Source organism: Macrotis lagotis, chromosome X (genome assembly GCF_037893015.1).
Source record: "Macrotis lagotis isolate mMagLag1 chromosome X, bilby.v1.9.chrom.fasta, whole genome shotgun sequence".
In the NCBI taxonomy this organism is placed as follows: domain Eukaryota; kingdom Metazoa; phylum Chordata; class Mammalia; order Peramelemorphia; family Peramelidae; genus Macrotis; species Macrotis lagotis.
Window position 1 is genome coordinate 427,703,878 of NC_133666.1, and position 24,290 is coordinate 427,728,167.

At 34.3% G+C, this 24,290-nt stretch overlaps 1 protein-coding gene across 1 annotated transcript in view; it reads left to right on the forward strand.

Annotated features, from left to right (window-relative positions):
- Positions 1-18,319, forward strand: part of OPRK1 (opioid receptor kappa 1) — a 32,331-nt gene extending 14,012 nt beyond the window's left edge. The window contains exons 3-4 of the mRNA XM_074203057.1: positions 6,568-6,920; positions 16,023-18,319. Of these exons, the coding sequence (XP_074059158.1) occupies positions 6,568-6,920; positions 16,023-16,555 (886 nt within the window). The 3' untranslated portion in view covers positions 16,556-18,319. The remainder of the gene's footprint in view (positions 1-6,567; positions 6,921-16,022) is intronic.
- The last annotated feature ends 5,971 nt before the right edge of the window (positions 18,320-24,290 follow it).

A 24,290-nucleotide genomic window follows, 5' to 3' on the forward strand; every position in this document is an offset into this window, starting at 1 on the left:
ATATACCCACATCTACACAATTTTGGTCATCATTACAACTTCATACTGGAAAATTGCACTCTAGTTTTGGAAATGCCTTAGAGCTTTTGATTTAAATCATACCAACCTAGGGTTTAACTGGTTTTCAGGTTCCCAGTTCCAAAGTATGCTGTACCTCAGAGTTCAGTACCTGACTATCCTCTTCCCTCCACCCTCGACTGCCAAGGTCTCATTTCTATATTGTTGGGGTTTTCTTTTTAACATATTAGAGTTAGAATTCTTTGAGGTTAGAAATTATTTTTACTTATTTTTGTATTCCCAAGGCTTAGCACAGTGTCTAACCTATACTAAGTAAATGCTTTATTTATCTGTATAGCTATCAAATGAGTCTGGAGGGTGGATCCTACAGGTATGATTCTCATTTTTACATATGATAAAACTGGGACTCCAAGATGCTAAATAATTTCTCCAGGATCCTGGAGTTAGTGAATGCTAGAGGCAGAATTTGAATCTATAACTTTACTGACTTCACACTCTCTGACATGCATTTCTGCTTCTCTATCACCTTAGTTTTTTAAGGTGCGATTTAGCAGATTCTTAGTTATCTCAAAGAAGAGAAAATTTGAAATAATAGCTAGCATTTATGTAGCATTTTAAAATGGCTTTCTTTCCAGATGCTTTCCAAGTATTATTTTATTTGCTCCTCACAATTATCCTTGGAGGTAAGTACCATTATAATTTTTATTTTACAGATGAGGAAACTAAAGCAGGTTAAGGTTGAGTGACTTGCCCAGGGTCACACAACCAGTTAAGGGTCTGAGGACAGATGAGAATTCAGTGTCTTCCTGATATCAGATCCAGCACTCTACCATACCCCTGGGTGCCTGAAATGGAAATGACCATAGTTGGTACTTTTAACCAAGAACAGATAACTTGAAAGATAACAACTACTTATCTATTTGCCAATTTTCTAATTTCTATAAAATCATTTTGGTGATGGTTTATGTATGCACTGAGGATTTCCTTGTTGAAATCATGAAAGCTGGTAGCCCCTCTTTCATGAAAAATATTTTATGCAGAGTACAAACAAAAAATTTCCTATTGATAGCAAAGTTTTGAAATATGTTGAACAGGAGGCAAATGAATCTCATAATTTGTTGTTTCATTTTTTTCAGTCAAGTTTAACTCTTCATGTCTTAGGGTTTTCTTTGCAAAGATATTGGAGTGGTTTGTCATTTCCTTCTCCAGCTAATTTTACAGATTGAGGAAACTAAGGCAAATAGGGTTAGGTGATTTGCTAGGGTCACACAGCTAGGAAATATCTAGTCGGATTTAAACTCAGAAACATGAGTGTTCCTGACCCCATGTTTGGCATTCTAACCATTGTGATACCTGGCTGTCCTGAATCCAAAAATATTTTTCTTTGACTCTCAAAATGATATATAACCTCCTTATTGAAATGTATAGTAATGGATCAGACATTAGTCTAATTATCCTTCTTGGAAAAATGAACTTTTATTGGAGAAAACACAAAGTAGATGAAAAATAAACATTGTCCAGACTATGTAAAACAGCTAAATGAGTGGCCTGTCACACTTAGGTTTGACAGGTTATCATTTTTTCACACTGTAGAAGTGTAATTTGCCCTTCAGGTGATTACAAATGAAGTTTTGTCCCCTGGGGTTAGAATAGCAGACAGCATGAAAGTCCCTAGGGAGTACTTGACATGCTTGAAATTAAGTTTTGTTTTTGTTTTTTGTTTTTTGATATAATTAAATTTAATTGGTGTACAGAAATATCAGCCTTTATAATTCTAGTTTATGAAATTTATTATAATTGTACTTGTTCCCCTCATACTCTGTCTGATAGTGTGCTTTATTCTGATGTCTAATAACTGATCTAAAGAACTACAGAAGGATTTTGATCTTTATTTGACTGTATCTATGATTTCATTGTTATAGCAAGCTTCCAATGAAGACACCAAACATCAGTTTGTTGCTATTATTGTTTAGTCTTTTCAGTTACTTCTAACTCTTTGAAATCTGTTATAGAGCTATTTTTGCAAAGATTCTAGGACGATTCACCATTTCCTTCTCCACCTTATTTTTTCAGATGAGGAAACTGAGTCATAGAAGGCTATGACTCAGGGTCACACAGAGCTAGACAGTGTTTGAGGTCATATTTGAAATCAGTACTTCTTGGCTCAAGTCAGAGCTCTGAGTATTGTGCTACCTAGCCACCCAAAGCATTTTACAGTAGTACCTGCGCAAAAACCTATAGTCTTAGAGTTGCTTGGGAATCCTGACAGGTAAAGTGATTGGCCCTGATACCATCAGCATGTGTCAGAAGCAAGATTAGAACTCAGATCACCATCCACTAACCAAAGCAGTTTCTTTGTCTCTTATTCAATTTCATTTCTTTACTCTTCTCTATCAAGTCAACTATGTAACACTTTGTTCAGAGCTCTTCTTCATAAATATAAACTATAATCTCTTTTAGTGGCATAAAATATAACTACTACTCTGAGCTTTTATTGTGTAATTCTAAAGTTTTTTACCTCAGTTTTTAGTGTGAAATATAGTCAAATATTATGACAATATTGGAAAAAAATTCCATTTTATTTCCCCTTGTATCCATTGATTTTTAAAGAACTAAATGAATGGATCTATTTTTTTATACCTGTGTTTCTATTTTATTGTTTTAATATTATAAATATCATTTTCTTATATTTTCATACCCTAAATCATATTTCTTATGTTTTTAGTTCTATTTTAATTACCTGAATACTATTTCTTGTTGTGCACCACAACCTTGGCCAAGAGATTACTCATTTTTGAAGGAATATTAATAAAACATACCCAACAACATAACAGATAGAATACCAAACTTAGAGACAATATCTGAAATCAAATTCCAAATCTTAGTTACTGTGTAACCTTGACTTCTTAAATTTCTATGAAGCCCTGTTTCCTCAACCATAAAAGGAGAAGGTTGTATTAGACAATGTCTAAGGTTCCTTCTAGCTCTAAAGTAATCATTGCAAATCAATTTGAACTTTCCTGGTAATTTGTACTTCTCTTATTCACTGCCTATATTCACTCTTTTTACTTTTACACATGTTCATTTTCATCTTGTATGTTCTTCTTTCAGAGTCTGTTGCAGATAGTAATGACGCCCAGTCATTGTTACTGTGGAAGGGGGAAATGAATGAGTTTCATTTTCTCTAAGCATGCCTATGTGACTTATAAGAAGTTCCAGAGATACAGTTTATGGATAATTAATCATTTTATTAATCATCCTTGCATATAATCAATAAAAGGGACAGTGGCACTTTCAAATATCAAAGGACATGGAACTCACTCAGTGTTTTTATGCCCCTGAAAGAGCAGTTGTGGTTTCCTGCAGGTGGCAATCAAATCTGATTGGTTAACAAGTAATGAGAGAATGAATATTATAATGAAAGGAGCTTATTTTGAAGACAGTCTGGGGGACATGATTCTAATCACTCAATCTTGGTCAAAGAGATTGATACCACACCTAGCGTATGACACCACACCTAGGGTAATCTAGACAAAAGGGAAAATCCACTTTTTCCCAGACCTGTCTGAGTATAACAGTGGGCTGGCATCTATCAATTCACCTAAACTAAAATTTCTCTGCCTTTTGAACATATCTGAATTTTCCCTCTCCTTATCAGACTTATACTTTAAAGACTGCTTGAATAACCCACAGGGGCTTATTTCTGAATAAAGAAATAGAAAATGGGAAAAATCTTGCTCCTAATTCAAAAGTTGATTGTTAATAATAAGAGAAAAAACAATCTTTTCTCTCAGCTGACTCCAACATGTTGCTACTTCTCTTTCATTTTCAACACAGTTACTCCTTTTCACAGTTCCTCATTCTCCAACCTCTTTCTTGTCTCTGGGGGCAGGGGAGAGAAAACCCACAAACTCCTTGGGCTGAATGATTGACCTACTTGTAGGTTTTGGTTTCAACTGACTTCGTTGACAATACAGAAAGCCTCAAAATATAGATTATAAATAAAATTCAAAAATGTTTTGAGAATACCTTGGAAATTTATTTATTTACAAGCCTGTTGGTGGTCTCCTAGACAGTTGGTTCTAGTAAAAGCAATTATTGTAGGTCCCTCTTTTCCCTTCCTATATCACAATATAGCAGAAGGCAAATAAAATTCTCTATCTAGAAAATCATGGTTTAAAAAATTCAAATAAACATTAAGCACAATTTGAAATAAAATTGATATATTCAATAATGAATCTTGCAACTTATTGCTAGCGGCAATAAAACTGGAGTCATGGAGAATGAAATAAATTTGCCATTGTTTCAGTTGTTTCTCTGAAAAGGCCTAATTCAGTCACTCCCTGCTGGATACTGTTAATAAGCCCAGTGTTGATCCAGGGGATAGAAACAGACTCCAGCTGCTTAGAGTGAGTCTCCTGGAAAACATATTCTTTCTACAGTTACTTTTATAGCTCTTGTTGCTACTCACTATCTGCGTTCTTCTATAGAGAAATTTTCAAGTTGCCAATGAAATGGAAAATGCTATCTTCCAGGATTTGCTTTGACTCCTCTAGCTTCCTCTCATTCCAGGATGTTCCCCAAAGTATTAGTGCTTAAATGTGACTTTTGGGGGACCTTGTACAAAATTTTAGTTACTTGGGTGCCTTATATAAGACAGCCAGTCCAAATTTTGACAGAATGACTATTATAGTAGGCATTTATTAAATGTTCTTACATGTGAAACTGAAAAGAGAGAGATATATAAAGCAGAATTGAGAGGCTAGGAGAAACAGAGGATGGGGGACTTGAATATAATGACCATTCATTTTATATAAATATACACACATAGACACACACATAGAGATGGAAAAATAGAAAGAGATTGAGTCTGAGTCAGAGAAAGAGAGAGAGAGAGAGAGAGAGAGAGAGAGAGAGAGAGAAGAGAAGAGAAGAGAAGAGAAGAGAAGAGAAGAGAAGAGAAGAGAAGAGAAGAGAAGAGAAGAGAAGAGAGGAACAGAGAAAGTGAGAGTGAAAGAGACAGAGAGAAAGACAGAAAAAACAGAGATGGAGAGACAGAGGCAATAGGGAGAGGTATCTCTTCATACTATAGGCTACTAATAGTATTCAGAAATCATTGTTTTCTATTTACTCTGCTTTTTCTTTAAGACCTTGGATCTATATCCAGAAGAAACCACAGAGGCCAATTAGCCTGTCCAAGGGGAAGTTAAGCAACTTGCCCCGAATAAAACAGTGGAATAAAAATGTAGGTCTTTTACTCTACGGCCAGTGATCTTTCTCCTGTCCCATGCTTTCTCCATTTATTCCATGTGTGTTGCATTTTATTCTTCTCAACAGATCACTGAGGTTTCATCCTAGTCTTATAAAAATGATTTAATAGAAGTTTTAAAGAAGGGTTTTCTTTTAACTTTTATCAGGAATTTCCTACCTCTTAAATCACTCTATATATTTTAAGGAAGTTATCTTAATTAAACAAGTTTCTTATTAGTATTTGACATTATCCACATATCACTATTTGTTTCCTAGAATAAAAACTAGAGACTTAATGAGGCAATAACAACTAACATTTATATGGTAATTTAGGAAATGCAAAACACTTAGCAAATATTTCATTTCATTATCAGTACAATCTAGGATGTTAGGGTTTATAGTCCAATGTTTGATTTGGGGAAAGTGCTTAACCTCTCTTGGTCTTATCCACATTTGACAGATAAGGAAAATGAGGCAGGTTAAGTTATTAAGATTTACCCAGGATTGTCTGAATTAGGATTTGAACTAAGATCTTCTGGCTACAAGTTTAGTACTCTATTATTCACTGTTGACCAGGAAATCAGGAAACCTAGAATCCAGTTCAGCTTCTATCACTAGCTATCATGGTGTCTTACACATAGTAGGGATTCATTTTTGACTCAGGACTAGTCATTTAAGCTAATTTTTTCAAAGTGATAAAATGAAGTAATTGGATTAATTAGTCTTTAGGTTCTTTTCAAATACTATAATATTTCCTCATGAATAGTTTGCCCAGGTTTATGTAAGGAGTGTGTCAATTTGCTGTCACTTTCAAGATCATAATTTGCTTTTGACTCATGTTCTAAGACTTAAGAACCCCTAAAACTATGAGTCATATCTTATTTGTTTTATCATTAAATGATTCTCGTTGGTAACTTGAAGCCTGGGTAGTTTCCCTTTGGAAGGAGAAATTTATGAAACAATCAAAAAGGTATGTTACTATTTTTCTTAATTATGCTTCCTAAAAATTTGCTAATGGGAAAAAAACATTTGGCATATATATATATATATATATATATATATATATATATGTATCTATATATCTTCATGTTAAAGAGAAAATTAAAATGTTTTGTGACTCAAGACTAGCTCAATTCCAGAAAAAAGTACTAAATTCAGAGTTTTTAGCTTCAGCACTGCTAAGTGTTCCTTCATTGCCATATTTCTTTCTGGTCCCTTTTAGCTTTAAAATTATATTATTCTATGATTTACATAAATTTGACATATAGATTGAAAATTGAATTTTCTTTTGTATTGCAGATATACAAAGATGAAGACAGCAACCAACATTTATATATTTAATTTGGCTATGGCAGATGCATTAGTTACTACCACTATGCCTTTTCAAAGCACCGAATATCTGATGAATTCTTGGCCCTTTGGAGATGTGCTCTGTAAAATAGTGATTTCTATTGACTATTACAATATGTTTACCAGCATATTCACATTGACCATGATGAGTGTCGACCGTTACATTGCAGTGTGTCACCCTGTCAAGGCTTTGGACTTCCGCACTCCCTTGAAGGCAAAGATTATCAACATATGTATCTGGTTACTATCATCCTCTGTTGGTATATCAGCTATAGTCCTAGGGGGCACCAAGGTCAGAGAAGGTAAGTGTGGTCAGTGTTTAATTCTTTCAGTTTTATCCAAGCTTCCTTTCTTCCTCTTCAACCTATAGAAAATTCTGGTAGAGTACAATCAGAGATAATCACCTGAGGGAATGTGCCAGAATTCAGCAGGAGCAGAAGAAACTTCTTTTAGAAGAGTGAACTATAGCTAGGATTTGAAGGAAAGCAAGATATAGTAAAGGGGAAGGAGAAAAATTCAGGCATGGGAGATAACAACTTTCTTCAGTTCCAGTAATCATTTTAATCTGTAGTAAGGGGTATTACTTATCAGTTCAGATAGCTAGATGTTGTAGTGGATAAAATACTGCATTTATCAAGAATATTTGAATTTGAAACTTGTTTTTCTATGTGTCCCTAGGCAAGTCACTTAATCTCTTTCAAACTCAGTTTCCTTAGCTGTAAAATGTATGCACTTTGCAAACCTTAAGAGTGCTACTTGAATCTATGTCTACTATATATTATTTTTAAGCAAAACAAAATAGGTTTGAGCTATTTCATTATTTCAAATCATTTTTGATTCCTCAGTGTGGACACCCTATTTCTTTACCAGGTTACATTCATGAATTGTTCTGATAAAAAACAAGCAAGAACAATATTAAAACACTGTCCAGTGACCATCCTTTTGTTGCCAAGTTCAGCTGGTTCCTCCAAAGCTAAATATTCATTTTGTTACCAGTCTGATTTCAAATCAAAATCTCTTCTGCTTGGTAGGCGACCTATAATCCTCTGATCCAACTCTTGAAAATCTAGGGTCTACTCCACTATGATTATTTTCAGTTTATCCTGTATTATAGATTGTCCATAGCCATTTGCAATTTTTCTTCACCATTAAACTGTAAACCTTTTGGAAACAAAGATTGTCTTTTGCCTTTCTTTGTATTCTCAGCACTTAGTGCAGTCTGGCAGGCACATGGGATACTTTTAATGAATGTTAATTGACTGACTGAATGAAACATCAGAATGAGATTTAAGTGCAGGTAGGCATGAAATAGCCTTTAGAAAAAATAACTGAAACTCATCTATAGCAATTTAAGCTTTCGTGACAGTTTACCTGTATCTCATTGTATTCTCATTAAATTCTGAGAGGTATTGCAGGTATTATTATCCTATTTTATAGATGAGAAAAATAAGCCTCAGGGAGGTTCTGTTTATCCACTGTCACATAACAGCAATGTGTTTTGAATCCAGAACAATCCTGTTTCCAAATCTAGCATTCACTTTATTGTAATATACTGCCTTAGATTCAGGAGACCAAATACAGGATACCATGCCATTGGTTGAAATAAAGTGTATTTCTTATTATATTTGTTTACATACCTTACTTTTAACTTTTAACTTCTAACTTGATCTGAAAAGTTGTTTACAAACCAAATATAGTATAAATTTAGTAAAGTAATAATAGTAGCATTTATATCTTTTAAATTTACAAAATATAAATATTATATTTTATCCTCATAACTACCCTGAGAAATCAGTGTTATTATTATTATTATCACTATTTTTACAGGTAAGAAAACTGGATCAGTTAGAGGATAAGTATCTTGCCAGTGGTCACACAGCTTAATATCCGAGGCAAGATTATTTAGATGTTGCATATATGGAGATATTGATGGAAAAATGAATTTTAACCAATCATGATCAATTCATATATTTTTTTAAAGAACAGGTAATACAGATTATCAGGTCACAATAAACCAATTTATGGATAGTTCAATTCAGATTAAATGAAAATTCACAGGAAAATTAACATGAAAATTCTGTTCACATTAAACCATTTGGTAACTAGAAGAGAATAAGAAAAAAGGAATCCTTAAAATATTTTGTTGAGTACCAAATAGGGAAAAAAAATGGAAAATAGGAAGAAAAAAGTACCTAACTCTATAAAGATAGAAAAATCACTTTTTTTCAGAAGTGAGAAGGATCATTTCTGTCCACATTGATTTTTAGCTTTGTACATGAAAGCTAAAAGGAAATGGATTTGACAAACACACCACAATTACTTGGAGTGCCTACCCAAAGACCATGCTGAATGTTTTGTGCCCTATGGAACAAGTTCAAATGCTAAACACCTCATAAGACAGACTGAGGCTTTCCCTTTCCCTTCTCAGTAACAAGTGAGCACATCTTTAGAACCAGTTTAAAAATTTTTTGCTTGTGAAGGTCCAGTCCACTCAAAATCACAGTAATTGAATTCACAAAGTGAGAGATAGACAAACTATTCAGGTTTAGGTCATTAGCTCATGTCCCCAGCCAAACTGAATCATTATTCTTTTCACTCTATTTCTAGGTTTTTGCATCTCTAGGGTAAAAGGTATAGTTATGAAAAGAACTGTGCTCTTAATAGAATTTCATTTTTGCTGGCAGAACAATCACTTTGAAAATTATAGATGATGTTTCTCTCCCCAGCAATTGTGTAAGTGCTACAGTTCATGAATACCTGTGGGCACAGATAATTAACTACATATGGCTGTAAAATACTTTCAAGGTCATGGCTCAGGTACATGTCCTGAAATAATAACATATCTTACATGGTTAAGGTAATTTAATAAAGCACATGGTGTTTTCTTTTTATAAAACTGTGAACTAAATTTCCAACACAGCCACAGGTTATAATTGATAGTAATTTCAAGATGCCCAAATAATCTAAATCTCTCTCTCTGTATCTCTGATTCTGTCTCTTTGTCTCTCTCTTCCTCCCCTCCTATTTCCCATCTCCCATCTATCCTTTTTTTATTTCAACCCATACTAGTTTTCCCTTTCATAGGAAACCTATAGGCTCCCTGTTCCTGGGAACTCAACATATTAATGTTGGGCATTAGTGTGGGCATATTACAATCAACACATTACAGCTCAAATAAAAATCTAAAGTTTAAGAGATCCACAAGCCTTAGCATCTCCAGTAGTAGACATTACAGATATGTACCACCACATTCAGAGTTATTTCTTTTTTTAATCTATATATTTTATTTATTTAAGGCAAAAGGGTTAGGTGACTTTCCCAAGGTCATACAACTAGGTAATTATTAAGTATCTGAGGCAGGATTTGAACTCAGGTTCTCCTGACTCCAGGACCAGTGCTCTATCCACTGCACCACCTAGCTGCCCCTACTGCACCACCTAGCTGCCCCAGTCCTATTTCTTAAAGAGAAGATATATTATAGGCTCAAATACATTTATAATTTCTTTATTATATCCTTAGAGAAGGGAAAAAACCCTCATGAGTCCACTTTAAGTCTTTGCATGAGTAAAGGTAAAGAATTTCATATATATATATTTCTTTAGTGTGTGAAGAAACAGGTTAAGTGATGGAGAAAAAAATAACCACTTTGAGGGCAAAAGTTGTTATTATTGTATTGCATTTGCTGGACCCCAAATCATCAGAGAAAAATGTATTGCTTTTGTAGGGCAGCTCAGAATATAGTGGGCATTAACATTTTTCTTTTATTTGAACTTTCCAAAAAGAGTTTCTGCACAGTGCATTGAATATTAAGCCTGTAGAAATTGTTGATAGTTGACAGCATTATGTAGCAGGAAAAGTACTGGATAAACAGTTAGAAGGCCTGACTTTGAATTCTGGCTCTCATACTATCTGCTTCAATCTAGACAACTCATCAAATTCAGATTAGTGATGAACACTAAGATTGCATTTAGAGGTACAGCATCTAGAAACAGGGCGATAGTTTCACTATTTTGATTCTCTCGAGTTTGTATAAAGTTCTAGTCAACATATTTTTAAGAAGTTTATGGATAAGCTGGTGAGCAACTATGATGAAAAAGGTATATCTACATAATATCAAATGAGGATGGATTCAAGAAATGGAGGGTTACCTTGAAAAAATAGATGACTTGGTACTGGATAGGCATCTTCAGGTGTTTAAAGGACTGCCACACTCAACATTCATGGGAATTGTTAGGCATTTTCACACAATGTATTTCTTACATGGATGAAATTAGATTAAAACGAAAATCTAAGAACAGTGTTTAATTTGATATATAATTATCAAAAAAGCTTAAGACATGGGATTTGAAATGGTAAAACAAGGTAACAGATTATGAAGGAAAGATCTGAAGCTCCAGGGGATTATTAAGAAAAATCAAGACAATCTACACTAAAATGTAGACAATATCTAGCTAAAAATATTTGTGATCAAAATATTTAGACAAATAAATGCACGAGTTGCTTTAGCATTTTCCTCCTTTTAAAATTGTCTGATACCTGAATCATGATTTAATATGACACTTTAATACAACTAATTAAACTCCTTTACCTTTTTTCATCTAAATAGATGAATTTTAATGCATAAACTATCATAACTTTTTAGTCACTTCATCAAGGTCTCCAAGAAGATAATTTTTGTATTCATTTTTATTTACTTTTCCTATATATAATATAGATGTTTTCTAATTTGAACTTTTTTGTCTTGCATTATCTAAAAATATTTTATTTATTTTGAGTTTTATAAATTTTCCCCCAATCTTACTTCCCTCCCCCACCTCCTCACAGAAAGCAATTTGTCAGTCATTACTTTGTTTCCATGTTGTACATTGATCCAAATTGAGTGTGATGTGAGAAAAATCATATCCTTAAGGAAGAAACAAAAAGGATAAGATATAACAAGGTCAGACAATAAGATCTGGATTTTTTTCTAAATTAAAAGGAATAGTCCTTGAACTTTGTTCAAACTCCACAGTTCTTTATCTGGATACAGATGGTATTCTCCATTGCAGACAGCCCGAAATTGTTCCTGATTGTTACACTGATGGAATGAGAAAGTCCATCATATATATATTATATATATGTATATGCCATGGTTTGCCAAGCCATTCCCCAATTGAAGGACATTTACTTGATTTCCAATTCTTTGCCACCACAAACAGGGCTGCTATGAATATTTTTGTACAAGGGATGTTTTTACCCTTTTTCATCATATCTTCAAGGTATAGACCCCGTAGTGGTATTGCTGGATAAAAGGGTATGCACATTTTTGTTGCCCTTTGGATATAGTTCCAAATTTCTCTCCAGAAAGGCTGAATGAGTTCACAGCTCCACCAACAGTGTAATAGTGTCCCAGATTTCCCATAGCCCTTCCAACAATGATCATTATCCTTTCTGGTCATATTGGCCAATCTGAGAGGTGTGAGGTGGTACCTCAGAGAAGCTTTAATTTGCATTTCTCTAATAATTAATGATTTAAAGCAATTTTTCATATGACTATGGATTGCTTTGATCTCTTCATCTGTAAATTGCCTTTGCATATCCTTTGACCATTTGTCAACTGTGGGAATGGCTTTTTGTTTTAAAAATATGATTCTGTTCTCTGTATATTTTAGAAATAAGTCATTTGCCAGAATCATTACTTGTAAAGATTGTTTCCCAGTTTACTACATTTCTTTTGATCTTGGTTACAGTGGTTTTATCTGTGCAAAAGCTTTTTAATTTAATGTAATCGAAATCATCTAGTTTCTTTTTGGTGATGTTTTCCATCTCTTCCTTAGTCATAAACTGCTCCTCTTTCCATAGATCTGACAGGTAAACTAGTCCTTGATCTTCTAATTTGCTTATAGTATTGTCTTACATTATCTAATAAAATTATTTCCAATTTCTTCATTTCCTTCATATTTGTCTGTATTAGTTAAAATTTTCCATTATATCAGTACACTAAAATTTTATCAGTCTTCTATTGCCAGAAATTTAGGTTGTTGCCAGTTTTCATTATTCTAATTATGATTAATAGCACTACGAAAATCTTTGAGCAATCAGCTTTTTTTTTGTCTTTGATAACACTTTCAGCATATAGTTCCAACAGAGAAATTATTGGAATTTTAATTTCTTTTTACTTTCATAAAATACTATATATGAAAAACCATAATGTTTTACCTCCAAAGAATCCTAATAGCAAGCAATAAGTCTATTCTATAAACCTTATTTACAATGAGATTATTTTTGTTGTTATACTTATTTGCACTTCTCCAATTATTCAAATTTTCCAAGTTATTATAATCTATTAGGCTTCCTTGTTTTTTAAAAATGTTTATTCATTTCCTTTGAATATTCATATATTTGTGGACTGAGAGTTGCCCTTGTAAATTTTAAAGATTTTCTGAATATTTCTATCTGTTATGTTTGCCATAAATATTTTCCAGACTGCTTTTTCATTTAATTATATTAAATTTTCTTCCATATATTTTAAATTATTTTAATCAAACACTTTTATCTTGCTCATAATAATTCCTTCTGTTTAAGAGGGTAAACAAGCAATTTTCTTCACATAAGATGACATTATTTCATTTTCTTTAACTTTTTATTGTTCTTTTTATGTTAAGTATATTTATTATTCAGTAACTCTTTGTGACATGATTTTAGAATTTTCTTTGTAAAGCTACTGTAGTGGTTTGCCATTGCTAATTCACTTTTTAGGTGAGGAAAGGTAAACAGAGTTAGATGATTTGCCTGGGGTTACCCATTTAGTGTCTAAGTTTGAACTCAGGAAGATAAGTCTTCCAGACTCTGGTCCTGACACTGTCATCTTTTTTAAGGTGCTACAATTTAACATTTATGCTATCGAATTTTCATCTCCTACTTTTCAACTTCTTTCTGGATAAACAAATGGGATTGCCTTTAAAACCTTTATTATTAGTTACTAGCCTCACTTTCTCCTTCTGAGCCATCTGGGTCTAGTGGCTATATAGAAAGGTATATCCAAAAGAAGAGAATGATTGGCATGTCAAGACTTCAAGGGAGATTAAAATGGAAAGCAAAATTAAATCATGAAATTAATATATTTTTAATAACTTTGGAGGGAGCATATTTAATTGAATAATGAGGTCAGAAGCCAGCCTGCAAGATGTAAATGTAAATGGAGAAGGTTTAGCAGTACCAGATCTTAAACTATATTATAAGACAGTTAATTATCAAAATTATCTGGTTCTGGCTAAGAAATAGAAAGGTATATCAGAGGAATAGCTTAGATATACAATTTGTAGCATCAAATGACTACAGTAACTGACTATAGTTACCTTGTCCTTCACAAGTATAAAGGCAAGTTTTGGGGATAAGAATCATTATTTGGTAAAATATTTTGGGAAAACTGGAAATAGTGGCAGAAATTGGGCATAGATCAATATCTTATACCATTTACAAAAATAAGATTAAAATGGATATATGATACAGATACAAAGAGATATAGCAAGAAAATTTGAAAAACATTGAATATATTACCTATCAGACATGAAAAGTGAGCAATTTATGAACAAGAGAGAACAATGTGGAGTACATTACATTACATTAATTAAAAAAAGGTTTTTGAACAAATAAAATAAATGTATCAAAGATCAGAAATAAACAAAATTTTGGGGGAAATTTTATGGATGGTTTTTCAGATAAAGGTCTCATATTTCAAATATATAAAGAACTGAACAATGTCAAGTATAAAACTGGGCTTCAAATATTTGAATTATATTTGATTTTTTTGGTATATATGTAAATTCTTCATTCTAAAAGATTCTAAATATGATTTTTCTAATAGCAGAGACATAAGGTTTGAGCTTTCACTATTTGAACTGGCTACTGAAAAAATAAATTTAAAGTGTTAAGATAAAATGTGTGGGAAATTTTTAGCAGGTAAGAGGACATCTACATTTGACTTGAATCTAAGAAGCCAGTCAGTTTGGGGACTGCTCTGAAGACCACATTTAAATATGAGATCTTCCTCAGATATTTCCAGAGAACTATTCATGATAAACCCAAAGACTCTAGTTTCTGGGATAAGAACTCACTACTGACAAAACTGTTGGGAAAACTGCATTGACCAATATCTCACACCTCATAATAGCATAAAGTCAAAATGGGTACATGTTTTAGACGTAAAAGGTGAAAATTTAACAAGTGATAGAGAACATTGTAAAATTTAAGATGGGATAATTTTCATTGCATTAAATTAAAAATGTTTTGTACAAATAAAATCAATGTAACCAATATTAGAAGTAATGCAGAGAATTGGGAAACAATTTTTATAGTTAATGTTTCTGATAAAGGACTCATTTCTAGAATATATAAAGAACTGAGTCAAATTTATAAAGTCATTTCTCACTTGATAAATGATCAAAGAATTTGGACAGGAAGCTTTCAGATGAAGATATTAAAATTATTTACAGTCATATAAAATGCTTTATATCATTACCATGAAATGACTTTTTGTTTGTATTTTAGGCAATAGTTTAAATATAGCATATGGATCCTAATTATTGAAAACTAATTTATAAAAAATGTATGTAACTCCTAAGTTAAAAAGTAGTTTCCTTTTGTAGTCTTGTTTTCCCCCTTTGGGAGTATCTCCCTAAAGAGTGACTGCAACTGAATGTCTTCTCTATCAAAGCTGGAAGCCAGAAACCCAGAATCTTTCTTCCTTTTCAAGCTCTCACCTATTTAGGTGAACATTGATCTTCACCACTAAGGAGGGTCACATGGAATTGGGCTTTGAGAAACAGATTACATTTGTATTGGTTCTCTACCAGATTTTTTTTGTAGCCCAGTCAAATTTCTTTCATATTTGTGAGATTTTGCAAAGTTGCATGGCAATGTTCAAAGTTCTATAATTGAACACAACTGGATTTTATTTTATGTTTTCAATGATTTAGTAACTGGAAAAAAATGCCTTAAAAGAATTTTATAAAAACAATTTTCTATTAGAAAAAAATATATCTTCAGTTCCTTATGAAAATTAGCAAAGGAAAAATCTATTTTTGTAATTATAAATTTTAGTAATTGTATATTTTGAGTAAATGAACAAGGCTTACTAATCTTATATATTGACTTACATTGTAACTAAATTACATAATGTGACCTCTGCATAATTGGCTATTTTGTACTCTTGGTCACTACTGAAAGATAAATGCTTTCATGGTGAGTAGCATTTATTTATATTGTGTTGATCTAATTTGTGTGGTAATATGGTAATATCTGAACATAATTCATTTATAAAAATAGAGAGGTTACTGAGCAAATTTAAAATAAGTATGGACATATATTTATAATAATATATGGGATATTCTAATCTATTTCTTTTTTCTTTTTTTTTTCTCCAGATATAGATACTATTGAATGTTCTTTGCAGTTCCCAGATGATGATTATTCCTGGTGGGATCTCTTCATGAAAATCTGTGTCTTTGTTTTTGCCTTTGTAATTCCGGTTCTCATCATCATTGTTTGCTATACTTTGATGATCTTACGATTAAAGAGTGTGAGGCTACTTTCTGGTTCTCGAGAGAAAGATCGTAATCTCCGCCGAATCACCAGACTTGTTCTGGTTGTGGTGGCTGTCTTTATTATCTGTTGGACCCCCATTCACATATTTGTACTTGTTGAGGCTCTGGGGAGCACCTCCCATAGTACAGCAGCACTTTCTAGCTATTATTTCTGTATTGCTTTAGGATACACCAATAGCAGTTTAAATCCCATTCTATATGCTTTCTTGGATGAAAACTTCAAGAGGTGTTTTAGGGACTTTTGTTTCCCATTTAAGGCCAGGATGGACCGACAGAGCACAACTAGAGTCCAAAACACAGTTCAGGACACTCCCTACATGAGAGAGGTTGATGGGATAAATAAACCTGTATGACTAGTCGTGGAAATGTCATCCTATAGCTCTCCAGGAAGAGAGGAATTCAATGATCTAGGTTTAACTCAGATTACCACAGCAGTCTGAGCCTGCAAACAGAGTGAGCTTTATTTTTGGAAAGATATCTTTGTGAAGTCATGAAAAGGGTAAGCTACTATGGCAGTCAAGCTCAATTGACATCAAATTTCAAGACAGGGTTTGAGGACAAAAATAAATCTAAGTAAGTAAGAAGGTATCTTCTTAAATCTTGGAGATCAGACTACCTGACTGTTGTCGCTAGGGAATAAAAAGTCAGATTTCCATCTTCTAAGGCTTACACTAAGTCCCCCCAAATTTGCTATGGCCTTATTTACAGAGATATTGTTCCTATAGTTGTCTTTTTTAACAAAGAAAAAAAGCATTTAGGACTGAAAGTGAACATTATAAATCCAGATAGTTGCATAGTGGTATTTCAAAAATGATGTCCACTATGAAGTTGTTCACTCTGTTTCTCTTTACTATTTATGAATAATAAGTATTTCTTTTGGTTGCGTGGCAAAAATTTCATCTTAAGCATGGTCTGAATTTACATTGAGTGTACAATGTTTCTGTGTATTATAAAAGTTTTTAATATTTAAAAAATAACTTCTTAGGATGCCAGAAATATAGTTTCCAATATATTTTAGTGTATTTGACACCTCAAGATGATGCTTATTGCTTTTAGCTATGATTCTCTGGTATTTAAGCTGTCAGATGATGAGATGTTAAGTTATACCTTGTAAACTTATGTTACAAAATTTTTCCCTTGATCTGTGTACAACAAAACTGGTGTCAGAGAGCCTTTAAATGATTAAAATAAACCAGAGATTTATCTTGAAACATTTTGTATATGTACATAAAGAATGGGTTGCCCATCATTAACTCTTCTTGATTGTGTGCTGAATTTGAAAATAAGCCAAGAAGCTAATTCATTCTTTTGGAGTGGTGTCATTGCCTGTAATCATTATAGAAGTGGAAACATTTCTCCAATCATTAAGGTATTGCTGGGACTCAATCATAGGACTTTTGGAAGTGATGCAAACTCTTTCTGATAGCTAGAGCACCGACGAGTTAAGTTTTAATGCTTCACAAAAAGCTTAATTCACCCTCAGGGTTCAGTCCCATAAAGTAACTGAATTGATCCTATGATCAGTACAGATAATTATCTTCAAATAGAGCCCAGCTTCACTTTTCTTGTCGTGGGACAATCATTAATATGTGATTCCTAGGCAGAGTGGGGGAATGATATATTTGTTTTATCATGCCTTAGCTTGGATCAGACACTGCTTATAGAAAAAAATATTTGAAATAGAGCCTTAGGAATCTATGCATTGTGATTTTTCTATTTAGACTCAATGCTTTAAAGTGAAGAAATTTTCAAAGTAGTTTGGGTGTGATGGGAGTTGTACCTCATCTGTGCATTCTCTCCTACCTCCCAAAGCTATGGAACTTTCCCCTCTCTTATTCATTACTTAGACATATGCCTGGGCTGAGGGGTGAACATGGGATGAAAGCTTTTTCTCTAGGAGGGTATAAATGAACATGGACATACATAACCTTTAAAACTCTAAAGTACTTTAATTCTTATGAGAATATTCTTTCTTTCTCTTATGTCTTTGTGTCTGTGTGATGTCAAAATGAAAACTTGACATTAAGGAGTTAAACAACTCTTTTCAAGGTTTACCTCAATTATGTTAGCTTGTCTCTATCTTAGATCTTCACAGTACCTAACATAGTAATCCTAAATTCTTTGGACTATATGGATTGAATATATTTCTAAGTAAAAATTAAGAAGTTTTTAAAATATCCTATTTCATTGAAATATTTAAGTATATCTGTGCTTTTGTAGCCAGATATATATATATATATATAAATGTATATATATATATATATGTAGCCAACTTTAATATTTATTGTCTATAGGGTGATATACTCAAATACCTCACTACTGTAATACTAGATGAAAATGTGTATACACACATACACATATATACCTGTATGTATATACACAGTGACTTGAGGACATAACACCAAAAGAATGGTAAAGAGGTATGTTCCCTTCTTAAGCATATTATACAAATATTTATAAATATGAAAATAATCTCTCTTATTTCCTGGAGCATTAAACTCATCTGTTCATACTCTAGGCTCCCCATTGTTATTTTAACCTTGGTAGTAAATAAAAACATGAATGGCAATCATGGAAGGAGATTCTATGAAGTGCACATGAAGTGTTCTCTTGCTAATAGCCTTAGCACCTAGGTTCATCTGAGTCTTCTCTTGAATGTCCAACATTTCCCTATCTTCTGGGCCAGGGATGCTCATAGATTCCTAAAATACTCATTAGGGCTATGGATACTACTTTGCAATTGCTGTCAATGTTTTTTTCAAAACTTTTAGGGGTTCTTCCAGAAAGAATGACAATTTAGGAAATCACAAACTACATAGAAAGATACAAAATTTAGGGATATAACAAAAAAGAAAAGCATATGATGCAAAAAAAAACCTCTGTCAATTGTAATCTGGATTTATATGCTTCTCTCCCAGAAATATTTTTTCATGTGTGGCAGAAGCAAAAATAGTTGTACTAAGTGAATAGTCTCAGATAGTGGCATCATTATGGTACTCTTCATAGAATATTTTGATATTCCACTCCTTTAATTTCAGTAAGAAAAATAGCAAAATACATGAGTGTTTCTCTAAGGTCAGAACTAGGCTGTTCAACCTTAGGGATTGTTCTGCCGCTTTTATTTTCAACTTCCTTAGTTTTCCCAGGGCTCATTTATATTACTTGGATTTGTTACAGAGGTTAAGGATTTGGAGCGAAATACAGTGAGATAAATCAGTTATCAGTGAAGAAGATAGAGGAACGAATAGAAGAATTCTTGAAGTCCAAGACCATTATTATGATCTTGTTCAGACCCTTCAAAAATAATTTAAAAATTATAATCATTGCAAATTGAGAGGCAGTCATGGTGAGCAGATTATTGGAAAAAAAGGAGTTTCAAGTCTTCCTTCTGACACATCTGATCTGTGTGACTGCAGGCTAACGACTTAACTTCTCAGTGCTTTAGACAACTTATACATTGCAGACTAAGTGTCAACCTAAACTGGTAAAGGGAATTTCTTCACCTGTAAATCTCCTAGCCTAAAGAAATTATAGGCATAATTCATATCCCTCTAGTCTATTGTTTTATAATAATAACTGAAAGGAAACTTCAGAAAATGTTAAAGGACAGATAATTTTCAACAATCAAGTGCTATCTGGGGGTTTATTTCTGAGCAAAACATGGCCCTCATTTTGTGACTTATCCCCTTTATAGTTGTTTAGTATGTATAATGTAGCAATGCAATATATATATATATATATATATATATATATATATATATATATATATATATATACTATATATAGTGTAAAAGCAATACATTTGACTAGATCTCTATTAGTATTTTCTCAAGGAGAGAACTGTGACTGGAATATATATCATTCTTTCCTGAGAATTTTTTGATTTAGCAGAAACTTGAAAGCAATGTCTAAAAAAGAAGGAAGGAGTTTCTTTTGTCCTAATGAATTCTTCTAGTCTCCAAAACAAAAGGGTTTTTTTTGTTTCTTTTCTAAGTTCTGATAGAAATATATATGCATATATTATGTACATACTTTTATTCTATAACAGTGATAAATTATGCATTGTGTATATGGTTGTGCCTTGTAATAAAAGATTATATTGGAAAAAAATCAAAATTCCTCAAAATTCATTTGGTGGATTCATTCATTGATTCATTATACTTTATAGATTCGTATTAAGAAAAAATATGGTATAGTGACTTCATGATTTGGATCTATTCCTTTATCATGGAGAGGTTATAGAAACATTGATAATTGATGATGATGATGATGATGATGTTTGTCCTTCATTCTTGAAAAACACTAAAGAGGTGATGCCATGGAATCCACATGAGTTGAATTTGAGTGGGGGGGGTGGTGCTGTGCTAAGTCACTGGTCTCACTTTCTTCTTTGGAACCATCTGGGTCCAGTGACCATATAAGAATCAGGTCAATCAGAGATAGCCCTAGATGTGAAGTAATCATTAAGGACTTGCTCAGAATCACACAGCTAAAACGTGTCTGTGGTAAACTTTGAACTCCGGTCTTCCTGACCAGGGTCAGAGCACCACTGTGCCATCAATCTGCCTTTATTTTTTGATTTAATATTTATTCTCATTTTATACAAATAATGTTTTTATACATTAATAAAATATTCTTGTTTAAGAGTAAATGAAATACCCCCTCCCCCATATATATATATATATATATGTATATACTTGCTTGAGCGATAAAGTAAAGGGGAGAGAAAAAATTAAAATTAAAAAATAATAGTAATAATTGTAGGTATGGCCAGGTGGCACAATGGACAGAGCACCACCCTGGAGCCAGGAGCACCCCCCTGGAGCCAGGAGCACCCAAGCCCATATCCAGCCCTGTACACCCAACAATCACCCAGCCATGTGACATGCAAGCCACCCAAACCCCACTGCCCTGTAAAAACCAAAAGAAAAAAGAAAAAAGAAAAAAAGACCCAAAATAAAATGAAATAGTAATAAGGGTGGCTGGCTGGTGGACAGAGCATTGGCCCTTGAGCCAGGAGCACCCGGGTTCAAATCTGGCCTCAGACACCCAATGATCACCCTGCTATGCAGCCCCAGGCAGGCCACCCAGCCCCATTTGCCCTGCACCCCTGCACCCCCCCCAAATAATAATAATAATAATAATAATAATAATAATAATAATAATAAATGTGCCTGAGTCTTTGTTCCAACATCAACCACTCTGTCGTGGGTGGATCACATTCTTTATGATAAGTCCATCACAAAAATTACTTCAATATTTTCCCACCACTGCCATTGCTGATTGCAACTCCCTCCTTTTGTATTTCTCCACTACCATGTACTCTATTTTCTGTCTCCTTTCACTCTAACTCTGCTGTAGGGTAGCTGAGTGGGGCAGCAGACAGATTCTCTGGCTCTGGGGCCAAGAGGCCCTGAGCCCCCATACCACCCCTTAGGCCCAGCATTCACCTGGCCCTGTGGTCCCAGACAGGCCATCCAATCCCAGCTCCTTGCAAGAAGTAAAAAAGAAAATGTGTTATATCTGACCACTGTCCCCCCATGGTCCATCCTCTCCTCTCCTCTCCTCCATCACTCACATTCTCCCCTTCCCCTTGCCCCCCTCCTGCTTACTCCAGATACCTAAACCCCATTGAGTATATATATATATATATATATATATATATATATATATATATATATATATATACTGTTTCTTCTCCTAGCCACCTCTGATGAGAGTGAAGATTCCCTCATTCCCCCTTGCCTTCCCCCCTTTCATATCATTGCAATAGCTCATTGTAATGAAGAAAAATCTTATTATAGGAAATATCTTGGCCTATTCCCCCTCTCCTTTTTCTTTCTCCCATTACATTTCCCTTTTTTCTATTGACTCCATTTTATACCATATTTTATCTTCAAATTCAGCTTTCTCCTGTGCTTCAACTATAAAAGCTCCCTCTACTTGCTCTATTAAACTGAGAAGGTTCATATGAGTATTATCAGTGTCATTTTTCTATGCAGGAATACATGCAGTTCATCATCAAGTCCCTCATATTTTCCCCCTCTCCTCCAATCTCCATGCTTCATCTGAGTCCTGTATTTGAAGATCAAACCTTGTGTTCAGCTCTGGCCATTCCAACAGGATTATTTGAAATTCCCCTGGTTCATTGAAAGTCCATCTTTTTCCCTGGAAGAGAACATTCAGCCTTGCTGGGTAGTTGATTCTTGGCTACATTCTAAGCTCTTTTGCCTTCCAGTATATTATATTCCAAGTCCTATGAGCTTCCAATGTAGTTGCTGCTAAGTCCTGTGTGATCCTGACTGCAGCTCCATGGTATTTGAATTGTGTACTTCTGGCTGCTTGTAATATTTTCTCTTTGACTTGGGAATTCTGGAATTTGGCTATAATATTCCTAGGGGTTGGTTTTTTGGGATCTCTTTCTCAGACAGATTGGTGGATTCTCTCCATTTCTATTTTGCCCTCTGCTTCTAGGATATCAAGGCAATTTTCCTGTAGTAATTCTTTGAAAATGATGTCAAGGCTCTTTTCCTGATCATGACTTCCAGGTATTACAATAATTTTTAAATTATCTTTCCTAAGTCAGTTTTCTATATCAGTTGTTTTTTCAATGAGATATTTCACATTTTCTTCTAATTTTTCATTTTTCTGGTTTTGAAGTATTGAGTCCTGGTTTCTCTTAAATTCATCAATCTCCCTGAGTTCTATTCTTTGTCTGAAGGATTTGTTTTCCTCACAGAGTTTCTTATCTCTTTTTCCATCTGGCCAGTTTTGCTTTTTAAAGCATTCTTCTCCTCAATAACTTTTTGAACTGTTTTATCCATTTGACCTAAGCTGGGGTTTAGCATGCTATTTTCTTCTTGGATTTCTTTGACTAGGCTACTGACTTCATTTTTATGTTTTTCCTGCATCTCTCTCATTTCTTTTCCCAGTTTTTCTTCTAACTCCCTCATTTGATTTTCAAAGTCTTTTTTTGAGCTATGTCATAGCCTGAGCCCAATTTCTGTTTTTCTTGGAGTCTTTAGATGCAGGAGCTTGTGCTTCCTCACCTTCGGACTGAGTATTTTGTTCCTTCTTGGGCTCATAAGCAAAATATTTCTCAATGGTGTTCCTCTTGTTTCTCTGCTTGCTCATTTTCCCAGCCTGAGCCTGGTTTTGGGGTGCTTCCTGAGCTTTTGGAACACTCCCACAAGGGTCTCAGTGTGTGAGGCTCTGTCCTCTCTCCTAGTCTGTGAATGACCATATTGCCCCCCACCTCTGCCATGGGGCTGAGGTTGGGGGGCCCTGCTGTTCTATGGGGGGGGCCTAGACTGCGATCAGGATCTGAATGTGGTCAGAAACCCAGAATCCTGTTCCAGGGGTAGAGGACAGAGCTCTGCAGCCTCTCTCTCTCTTCACTCCCCTCCCTAGGTTCAATGGGCTCATGCCCTGGGGGCTCCTGCTTACTGGCTCCACCTGCTTCTGTTTCCTGGAACTGGGCTGTGCTGGCCAAACTGCTCTCTGTGTGCCCTGAGGACTGGGCTTCATGTGCTCGCTCTTGCAGAGGTCCCCCTGCTGTTCCCCCAATTTGTGCCCGGTGCTCCCCGGAAAATAGCTCAGGAAACTCCCCCACTGCTGTGAGCCACAGCATCCAGCGCCCTGGGATCTGCCTCCGGGAGGCTGAAGTTCTTTCTCTCTGGTGGGCCACCCCTCTGGAGGGCCTCCCCTCTGGTGGGTTGCCCCTCTATCCCTGAGGAGTAGAGCCTTTCTGCACTTTTCCAGGTTACCTTGAGTAGGAGAACTGCCTCATCAGGTCCCTCTGTGGGTTCTGTCTCTCGAAAATTTATTTAGAGTCCTTAGCTTATGTTTTATGAGAGAGAGCCTAAGACACGATCCATTCTTGTCGCCATCTTGGCCTCTAAGTGATAATTAAAGGAAATGCAGATAGAATCTACTTTACTTTGGAAATTTTAAGATTTCTACTTTTCTTCCCCAACACTGGGTTTGGAGTAAAAAGAAAACCTGGATTAAAATTCTCCTTCTACTTCTTACTTGTATGACCCAGGGCAAATCTTTTCATTTGTTCTTTTTTTTTTTTTTTGCAAGGCA